The 11,359-nt window shown below is 31.8% G+C and overlaps 2 protein-coding genes and 1 long non-coding RNA gene across 4 annotated transcripts in view; 2 read left to right on the plus strand and 1 right to left on the minus strand.

Annotated features, from left to right (window-relative positions):
* Positions 1-11,359, minus strand: part of LOC108737795 — a 198,204-nt gene that overhangs the window by 159,423 nt on the left and 27,422 nt on the right. The window lies entirely within an intron of this gene.
* On the plus strand, positions 644-8,662 carry LOC108737794 (monocarboxylate transporter 2-like). Its single transcript, XM_018470896.2, has 7 exons — positions 644-1,378; positions 1,442-1,568; positions 3,406-3,549; positions 5,045-5,358; positions 6,403-6,787; positions 7,349-7,543; positions 8,309-8,662. Exons 1-7 carry the CDS (start codon positions 1,304-1,306, stop codon positions 8,458-8,460), a joined length of 1,392 nt encoding a protein of 463 aa, XP_018326398.1. The 5' UTR covers positions 644-1,303; the 3' UTR covers positions 8,461-8,662.
* The window catches only part of LOC108737790, a 26,664-nt gene continuing 25,424 nt past the window's right edge, over positions 10,120-11,359 (plus strand). Inside the window, exon 1 of one of the 2 annotated variants that reach the window (XM_018470889.1) lies at positions 10,120-10,570. The gene's annotated coding sequence lies outside the window, so the exon portion shown is untranslated. The remainder of the gene's footprint in view (positions 10,571-11,359) is intronic. The other variant, XM_018470890.1, reaches the window with a different exon arrangement.

Here is an 11,359-nt window from a genome sequence, read left to right on the forward strand (position 1 = left end):
GATATTTAAATAATGTTTTATATAACTTTCTCAATATTTTTATGTATTTTTCCATTAGTTTTACCTTTGAATATTGTTTAAGAATGACTATATAAATATTTACATGCCTAGAAATGTATAAAAATTGGCATATTTATTAACTTTGAACCCCTATAACTTTTTATGGGGGTGAGACCGCCACGAACTTTTTATGTTACAGTGGGGTGAGAGACCTCCTCCTTCGATCACCCCCCCAACCCTACCCCCATCTAGACCTTTACCGGTTTTTGTTTTCTATACTAAACATGTTTCGTCAATTATTATCTACATATTATTGTTGTTATTATTTCCCTAAATTTATACAGTAAACTTTGTAAAATAACAAATTCTAGTACCAACCTTTTTTTTTTGTATTGTGATGGGACTAGTATAAAATGTGTTCCTACATACATAGAAACATGAAATTCATTTTTTGCTTATCGCATAATTAGATTAAAGTACACGTAGAAAAGGTTGTCTATCTTCGTAAGTAACACATACCCACTGTTATTAATGGTGTTTTTATGCAATATCATTTTGTTAAGTAAATAATGACTCCCCACCGCATCAAAACTTGTATATTTAGCTCCCACCATTGTTACTTAGCATGTAGGCATTTACATGCGCGCGCTCGTTATACGTATACGTATAAATACGAATTTTTTATCTAACATCTACATGCATGCATGCATACGTGCTTTAAATAATCTGCGGAACGAGTGGACTGTTTATGTTTATGGTGCTTCTTCGTCTCTATCTCAAAACTACTTTTCAGTTGTTTGTTTTCAATTGTTAACGTGCGCGTGATTGGTTCATTAACATGCTGTTCTATATTTAATTCGGCGCGCTCAGCATTATACGAAATAATTGAAAATAATAGTTTTGAAAACAACTGCTACCTCATTAAAACAATACGTGATAAAAACGGTGCCTAATCAAATAGCATATCTTCTTTGCTTATCACCTAAAGTAATGATCAGGAATTCCGCTGTTCAGTTGTCAACAGACCGCAAACAACTTGTGAATATACAAAGTGGCATTCGAATATGAAATACATCTTTTTATCTTCCTTATTTGTACTTAACCATTGTTACATGTATGATTTTTGATATAGATAATAATTAAAAAAAAAACAAAATAAAACCCGTAGTAACAGATAACATATGTGTACTCAAAGTATGAGACAGTGATAACGAAATTTAAATGTGTAACAAAAAACTTCAAAATTAAGATTTGCCACGATAAACACTATGTAAAATATATTAAGAAAGTTTTTATTGAGATCATGGCTACTGAGGGGTTTGTTCATTTGGACGGTGGCTACGGGTGGATTATACTTGCTGCTTGTACTTTAATAAATGTGAGTAATCCTTGAATGTGTTAATTAATATTCAAATCATCATACTAAATGGTATCTTTTTAGTCTTCTGTACAACCTCTGCTGCAATGTTTTGCCTTGATTTTCGAAACTACGTTCGCAATACAGAAGATCAAGGCAGCACAAATATCCTTTCTACTACACCTGCACAACTCAATAATGTGTAGTTTAGGTAGGTACCAGAGTACTGTGTAATAAATTTAAATTTTGACCTACATTGAGAAAAAATACGAAAATTTTTTGGAAATTGTCATCATACAATAGCCGTTGAATTGCAAAAATAACAATCGTACGTGGTGCACGTACTAAATTCGTTGTGTACATACATTTTTCATAATTCGTATACATAGAATACGTACTGTAGGATAATAAGTTTTCAATTGCAAGTGCAAGTCCAGAAAAACGAAATATATTTACAGTAAATTTGTCTTTGCGTCCCTTTGCTTTCACTGACTGTTAAGGCGCATGATTTAAGGTCGAATTTCACTTATTCCCGTTTCGATTCCAAATCAATTCCGTAAAAATTTCACACAATTTGATAATGTTCGCACTTTGGATGGAAGAGGAAAGCGCAAAGAGCACGGAGAAGGCAGTTTTGGATATTTGGATTCGCAGTATATTAAAGGAAAGAAGAGTTGGTAGATAATGTGTTAGGCACTTTGTCTATGGGCTGTTGTGAAAGTGCAACTGTCAATTTTAGATTGACTGTGGACTGGATTTTATAAAAGAAATAAAAATAAACTGATGGAATTTATAAAACGTTTGTCTATTCACACTACTGACCTTTCCGTCGGTTATCAGCCTTCCCGCCTATTAAAAAAATGTAATTAAAATGGAATGTAGACAGGATAATGTATGCACATATACAATTGCATAAGTGGACATACATGTTTAAAGTCAGTTTCTCTGTAGGTCTGTACAATAATATACGGAACGTTTACGGAATGGATACAGAATGGAAACGGAATTTACAGTGAAAATCGAGCTTTAGGATACGAACGTATGGAATTAAAGTGGCTGCATAATTTGCAGCGGGCCCGTCAATTTCTACATAATTATTGTATAATAATGTGCCGAATACATCTTTTTAACTTATGAAAAAGAAATTTAACATTCGTGCTCCTTCATTCTGTGTAAAGAATTGTTGGTAAAGGTCTAGATGATGGGGAATCGAAAGAGGAGGTCTCCCCCACCACTGTACCATAAAAAGTTCGTGGAGGTCTCACCCCCATAAAAAATTATAGGGGTTCAAAGTTAATAAATATGCCAATTTTTATACATTTCTAGGCATGTAAATATTTATATAGTCATTCTTAAACAATACATAAAAATATTGAGAGTTATATAAAACATTATTTAAATATCTTTATCAATAGGGTAGGTTAGGTTAGGTTATCGGGTTTTGTTCAAGTGACCACCCTCTTTCGATCCCCCACCTCCACCCGCTTGAAAATATTTTCTTTATGAATTTTATTTGAATTATAGTGTATGAGAATTGTCAAAATAATCAACTTTCAACCCCTATAACTTTTTATAGGGGTGAGACCGCCGCAAATTTTTTATGGGGTTTTACTCAGGTGACCACCTCTTTCGATCCCCCCTTCCCCCACTTCCATCTAATCCTCATAACTTTTTATGGGGGTGAGACCGCCACGAACTTTGTATGGTACAGAGGTGGGGGAGACCTCCCCTTTCGATCCCACCCACCCCCGAAGGGGGTGGGGGTCATCATCTAGACATTTACCAAATTGTTTCCTTTTATCATATAATTTCATATAGTTAAGGTCTCTTATTTTGATATTAAGTAAAGGTAATTATGCCTGTATTTAAACTTTGGGGCTCCAGACAATAATCAGTTCAAAAAATTTACAGAAGATTAGATGCCTGAAAGCATTTGATGCATTTAGTGACAAAAAATATCAATGCTTCCCTGAAACAGGAATACATTAATTTCTATTTATCGTTTTGAAAAATAGAAAAAATACAATTGCCATTGTTTTCTGTTTAAGGATTTTTGAGCGCTCCGGTTCTAAAAAAGTATAATTATCAGCAGTTAGCCTTTGTGGCAAGTAGTTTAATTTGTATTGGAATTTTTACAACTAGTTTTGTCAACACATATGCAAGTTTAATAGTAACAGTATGCATTATAATAGGTAAGTAATCTTTTTATAATTTTAATTGTTTTTATGTGAATGATAGGATACTTCAGTATTCAACTCTCGCGTACTTAAATTTAATTAGAGAGAGAAAGCTTTATGTGATTAAAATGACATCACAGTAATAATTAAGCACACGTTCCAAATCCACAAAAATATTCTTCAAATGTAAATAATCACAACACATACCCAATTGTAAACATGAACCAGATTGTAACCTACTTTTTACAAATCACTGTGCCAAAAAAATTAAAAAGAAAAATATATGCATAATGGGTGATTTATTTGACACTGATATGGGTCCATATTATTTGTGGATTTTTCTCAATCTTTACCTTATGCTTATTATAATTATAGGGTTTTTAAATTTTTGTACTGGATAAGAAATGCGATGCGACTATCATTGGTATTACTGCCATTAGACAGATAAAAACATTTTTATCAGTTAGGAGCAATAAACCGAAAAAAGAACATTTGTCGTCTAGTTAAGTAAAAATATATCTCATTCAATTTTACTGTACAATATTTATTATAAAATGAATTCAACACTTTAAATTAAAAAAGGCGTAAATTGGTAGTCAAAGCAGTAAATAGTTAATTACATACAATCATCTGTATTATTGTAATAACTTTAATTAGGGTTGGTAATTTGAAATTGTTTAAAAAATAAGCACATTTCGTATTAATTTGGGGAAAATATAAATTAGGTTATTTTTATAATAGTAGTAACTGAAATAATTGTGAGTAGACCGTTTACTAAGATACTAGGAACAACAAATAACATTTCTAAAGTAGTAAATTATTTTCTAAAAAAAGTCAGATAAGTCAGGACGGAAGGTGTAGTAAGGATACAAAGAAGAGGATAGCGCAGGGTCGTGTCGCCTTCAATAAAAAGAAGTAACTTCTATGCTCGCGAACGGTTAATTTAGAAATTCGAAAAAGGTTGTTAAAGGTGTATGTTTGGAGCATGGCGCTGTATGGGTGCGAAACATGGACAGTAGGCGCGGCGAAAAAAGTTAGAAGCATTCGAGATGTAGTGTTAGAAAAGGTTAGAAATGAAGAGGTATTAGAAAGAATAGGAGAACGGACTACTCTATGGAAGTCAATAAGAAATAGGCGAGATAGGTTAGTAGGGTACCTTTTCAGGCTTGAAGGTCAGAGACATATTAGAAGCAGAAACGGGAGTTAGGAGGGGTAGAGGTTGATATAGATTATATTACTCCGCAAATAATTAAGGATGTGGGTTGTTCTGGTATTAGGGAAATGCGAAGATTAGCTCAGGATAGGAACGCGTGGAAGTACGTGTCCAGCCAGTCTTAGGACTGACGACCTTATGGTGATGACAACAAATAAAGTTGCCAGTGTCATAAATTATAATGTTTCTGTTTTTCTTAATTTTTAATTTCGATTGAATCTTTCAACGAAAATGTCAGTTTTCATTTTATTTCTGATGATATGTATATATATGTAAGTATAATACTCTACGTTTTAGGAGTAGGCCAGGGCATCCTTATGCCTTCTGTTTCTCTCGCAATGAATTCATATTTCAAGAAAAGACTTACACTTGCGATGAGTTACTCAATAACAGGAGTGGGTTTATTACCAATATTTGCACCAACAATTTGCAACTATTTGCTCAACATATACGGCACTTCTGGCACAATTTTGTTATTAAGTGGGTTGGCAATGCACGCCTTTATTGGAGTGTTATTGCTTAGACCTGCTAATATACCGAAAACCAGAAAGGAATTTCCATTAAACGAAGTCAAAAGTGTTCAAGAGGATGAAGCTTTAGTAAAAAACACTGTAAGCAACCATGACAATTATACAGACATTATACAAAAAAGTTGTCTCTAGTAACAGATTTTTTTCTTAAGAATGGCCTGAAAGGGTTGAGGGCAATAAATAATAAACAATTTAAAATGTTTGATAATGGATGCGAGTCACATTCTATTAATTTTGTCGGTGGTGGAATTTGACTATTTCAATATGTAATTGTGCTGATGACTTGTTACATGATATTTGGATATGTTTTAAGAAGTTCAGTTCACAAAACATTTGGAAGTTTTAAAAATAATACATAATATAAATGCATTTTACATACATATGTATATATTTCTGAAAATTGTTTCTAAGAAAGGTTTCAGAACTTCCTTATAAAGCTATGTATTAAGATACTTTTAGATGTAGAAAAGGTACATTTTTACACAGAAATACCTAATTACTTTTTATAAATTGTACTAGATTTCACATTAGGGTATTTCATTTGGAGCGAACACTTCAAATTTTCACAAAATTTGAGCTTTCAATTACACTTTTAAGTAGTTTCATTTGATTGTTGAATTTTCCCCATTTGAATAACACGCAAATTACAATTTTTATTTTTTAATTTATCAAAACTTCATTCGTTCATGTTTATATTTGTGTCGCAAGTTGTCTGTTATAATGTCAGCAAAGAAAAAAATATTCGCTCCAAACGAAGCACCCCTTCTAATAACCAAATTTTGTGATCGATTTTACACCAACTGTCCGTTTCCCTATCAAGCACGAGAGTGTACATAATTTTAATGAATTGACTTTTCTTTAAATAAAGTTCCTTTACTTATATTATTCGCAATTCAGCTCGATAGTTTCTTCAATCTAGTTCCCCGTTGAGTTTTCTTTCATTTTCTCCAAGGGGGTATACCTATGTCTAAATAGGTTCTCATGCTTAACACATATCTGAATTTTATAAGCAAACTGCAGTTATCCTTTCATTATCTAGCAGTATCATCATTACTTTACCATATCATTTATCTATAAGATAAAAACCTCCTTTATGTATATAATATTGATAATATATTTTATAAGGAAACTGCAGCTGAAATACGGGTTGCAAATGGTAATCTTAAGAAAGAGAGGGGCAATGTTGAATATCCCAAAAAAGTTAAAAAAAAGCTAAAAAAGCTTTCCGATTTATTCGATCTAGAATTATTTAAAGATAAAGAGTTTGTGTCTTTGGTGATGGGAATGGGAATCTCTTATGCGGCAGAACTTAACTTCTTACTTATGGTACCATTTGTATTATACGAAATGGCTAAATTCGAGAGGAAAGATGTCGCCATGGTGATGTCAATTCAATCAGCGTTTGACATCTTCGGAAGGCTGGCATTACCAATTCTTTCCCATAAGAGTGGATGGCACCCAAGATTAATGTATGCCATTACTTTAATTGGATCTTCAATAGCAAGAACTAGTAAGTATCAAAATGGGATAAAATCAAGACTGGTTGGACACGCATCCCCACTCTTTTCTAACCTGAGCTAATCCTCTCATGTTACTAAAACTAGAACATCTCACATCAACTCCTGTTTCTGCCTTTAATATGTCTCTGACTAGACCTTTATGCCTGAAGAGGCGTCCTACCAACGTATCTCACCTATTATTGACTTCCATATAGTCCTCTGCTACCCTATCTTTTCTAATACCTCTTAATTTCTAACCCTCTCTATCTACGGTATCCTCATCATTCTTTTTCTTTTCCCTTGCGCCCACTGTCCATGTTTCACACTTTAACAATTTTTTTAGAATTTCTGAATTAACCGTTCACGAGCATAGAAGTGACTTTTCTTTTTATTGAAGGCGACTAAACTCTGTCCTATCCTCTGATTTATATCCCTACTTGTATTTCCATCCTGTTATCTGATTTCCCAAAATAGAATGTACATATCACATAAACAAAATATTTTGAAAATGTTGTAGAACGATTAGGACCCGATTTTTATTTGAAATTTTAACCAACTTTTTTTTGTTGCAGTTTTAGCAATTTTCTGTGATACTGGATACGTGGTATTAGCTTGTAGTGCGTTATGGGGTTTATCAAAAGGTGGAAAGGCAGTTTTTCAGTCATTAGTTTTACCAAAATACGTTCCATATGAAAAACTGGCCACTGCATTTGGAGTACAAATGATGATTAACGGATTTTTATCCTTAATAATTGGTCCATTTATAGGTAACAATCAATTAACCATAATTCTCATTGACAGTCCTGGAGATGCAGGATAGTTAATTATTCAATATGCTAGTCATTATTCATCATAATTTGCATTTTAATAATTGCATTTTTTCAAAAAAAGAACATAATAATAATATTTCAGAAAATTTGCATATTCCAGCAAGCAGAATTGATTTTACAGTCTTCTTTATTTACTAAACAACTTGTTTGTATATAAACTTCTACCTCAATACTTCAAATAAAAGAATTTCAGACTTTTATGAATGCGACACTTTCAAACTAGTTCGTAACATATTGATCGAAATTAAATTTTAAACAGAGATTTAATAATAATTATAATGAATACATGCTACTGAACATAGTGATGGTTTTTGCCTAAAATAAATACTAAAAATTCGAAGAAAATAAGAACCTATTTGTTTGTTTTACTAAATTTTAATTAATTTACTTTGATTAAAAGTGATAGATACAAGACGTTTTTTCCGATACCTGCACCAATTGCTACTGTTTTATGCGTTGTCGGCGACCCCATTGTAACATTTTAAACTGTTCATATCATATCATGTTTGTGAAAAAGTAAAAGCTTGGGAAATATTTACAATTAGAGAAAAATGCCGTGCCGTTATAGTGCTTAAAGCGAGCCTGCATGGTGTCAATTGGGTTGCCTGCGTACTTGTATTTATTTTTACATATTTAAGAATCTTGAAACATTAACTGGAGACTTCTGATTCTTGTTGACAACTATTACTTTATTTTTTTTAGGATGGGTTCATGATATTAATCAATCATATAAGGTACCACTTTACGTTACCACTACGCTTTCCTTGTTGTGTGTTGTATTGTGGCTATTTACGTATTTTTTTCGCAAAGAAGTAGTAAATCCAAAAGTAATAAATAATGAGAATGATCAATAATGGTACGTTGTTGTTAGCTGAGAAGTTTACTGTGATAACAAAAAAAATACGCGCTTTTTGACATCTACTACACAATAAGAGAATCATTTGCCTGGATTGCGAAAATATATTTAAATGTTACTTGTACATAATACATTCTAAGTGCCATAATTTTGTACACTTTTATTGTAAATTGTATTATAAAAGAGATGTTTTAAACCCATTTTGTTTTTAATTTTTTTACTTTTATGATGTACCTGCAATAAATCGTATACTGAATGTTTGTGTAAGAATCGATTCTTTATTAATTAAATAAAAAGTTAATAACATTCAAATAGGACCACATTTGAGATGTAGTCTATAATATATATTTACGGTGACCACACACTTTTCGAAATTAAATTCCCTAACTTTTCCAGACAATTAATTTTAAAATTCCCTGACTATCTCTACGATTAGCTTCGACTAGAGCTTTCTTTCTATCCAGAAGATTTTTCAATTGCTGTTTCTTGATATATTTTATATTTATTCTTAGCATCAAGTTTATCTAATTCTTTCTTTTTTTTTCTTCATAACGGCTTTTTGCATTTTTAAACGACCGAATCAGACTTGTTATTTCAGTATTTTTAATTCCAACATTTCTTAATTTATCATAAATTAATCTTCGTGCAATTAGTGAATGAAGCAGTCTTTGTTGATGGAAAATCCACGTTCAAGAGATGAGTTACCGTGAAAATACGTAAAAATAATTTTGATGTATTTCGTCAATTCTTTAAAATCATCTGGCGAAGCCATAATATTATCTAACCACAAACAATTAAGAAAGAACGATCCTCTGCATAACCTCTTGTATTGACTGAGTAGTTTATCAGCGTCAACTCCACTCACCCAATAGTTTTCAATTAAAATTTCAAGTGAGGTTGTTAAATAAAGATAATTGAAAAGTTTTAGTTTTTCCCATGATTTGAGAGAAATCTCTTGACTTTTCTAGTAAATTGGAAATTCCCTGACATTTCCAGGTTTTTCAGTTTTGTGGCCACCATGATATTGAAAAACATTACATAGAAATGACGATATTGCGTAATTATCCCCCCATTTTTTACTCTTATAGATGGAATATTTTTTTTTTAATTAAAATGGGAGCACCATTAGACATAATCTATCAAATCAAAAAGAATAATGAAAAAAAAGTATAGTTGTTGAGAACCTTTTTTTTTGAAGTGGGAAAAACAAAAATTTGAAAAATGTATTACCCGAAAATCTAGCCCCCTAATGGTCAATCAACAAATTAGTCATAAAGAAACTATCTAAAACGACTATTCAATTTATAAAAAGTAAGTTTGCACATATGAATATTAAATATATGTATGCAATTGAACTTTTTAACATGACCAAGTTTCCATTATGATAAATAAAACTAAGCAGTAATAACGTACATTTCAAAAATTGATTGTCAAAAGACAATTACACCCGATAAATCTTATTAGTAGCTAACAAAGTTATAATGATCCTGCAAGAGAGTAATATCTTATAAATAGTCATTATTATCTCCTTGTTTATCGAACTCTGTGTTACGCCACTGGAAGCAAATTGTCAATAAGTGCGTGCGTAGTAGTACATGTATGTATATAGCTGCGCAATTTACTGTTACCCTATATTTATTGGATTTATTATCACTTTGTAATAACTGGTCGATTGTTGACATTATTTATCTCAAGTATTCATGTGCTCTCTACACATCTGACGTCAATGAAAAAAATTAAAACAAATTGAGTTGACGAGACTCCGGTCAAAAAATTGCTCGTCAGTGATTCGTGATTCCGGACTTCGTCTGATGTTGAATACAAAACAGTCACGTCTGTAGGTCACGTCCCTGGTTGGGCATGCTTTGTGTTACGTTAGTATTGTTGGTTGTTCACGTTTAGATGTTCGCGATGTTGAATGTTTAGTTTGTGACGAACTGATGCGGCGATTTAACCGGAAAAGGCGAGCAGCTGTTCAGTAATTAAAAAAGACTGAAAATAGTTCGTTTACTGAAACGTCCTCGATACAAATTAATAATATTGGTGAATATAGAATAAAATTGTAGGTGCTTGCATGTATTTGATAAATTTTAAGGACAAAATTAGAGGTAAGTCATAGAAAACAATTGCTTTTTTTTTGTTAAAAAATAAGCAGGTAACAACTACTTAGCAAGTTCACCTGGAGTAGTAACGGTTCTTTATCGTAAACTGCAGAACTAACCCCGCTAGGTGGTGGATGTTAATTGTTTAGAAAGAGTATCATGAGCGTAACAGTGACGGGACACTTAATCACCTCAGGGTAAATATTTTGCTCAAAAAATAAGTTTATTTATGCAATAGCACACCAAATAATAAAATTTAATCCTCTTATCTAGCAAAATTTACGATCAAACTAAGTATCTACTACCTAATTTATTTTAGCAATTAGCAAAAAATTTTGGTTTGAAAAATATCGTTCGTTATTATTATATAGAAGTTTCAAATGTCAAAATCAACCAACCATGTAACGAGTAATCATTTTTGAATAACATTTCTACTTTTAGTAATTATATATTAGTCAGTTACATCAAGTTTTGCTATATTTTTATTGCATTCGATTCTATTATGCAAGTTGTTACTTTTGTTAATATCAAAGATGTGGTTAAATGGTAAAAAACCGCTTCTGTTCGATAAAACATGCTAGTACCTATTAAAACATACACATCATTACTCATTATTGACTTCAGGATTTTAGATTTTCATAATATTACTCATAGTAAAACAGAGTCATATGACAATCTTTACACTTCATTAATAAAAACGACAATAATAAAAATAATAGGGGATTACAATCGACAGTTGCTTTTATATAGCATAGTATAGATAGGGGAGGTAACTTTAATCATTGTTTACAATAT

This window comes from Agrilus planipennis, unplaced genomic scaffold, assembly GCF_000699045.2.
Source record: "Agrilus planipennis isolate EAB-ADULT unplaced genomic scaffold, Apla_2.0 scaffold183, whole genome shotgun sequence".
Classification (NCBI taxonomy): domain Eukaryota; kingdom Metazoa; phylum Arthropoda; class Insecta; order Coleoptera; family Buprestidae; genus Agrilus; species Agrilus planipennis.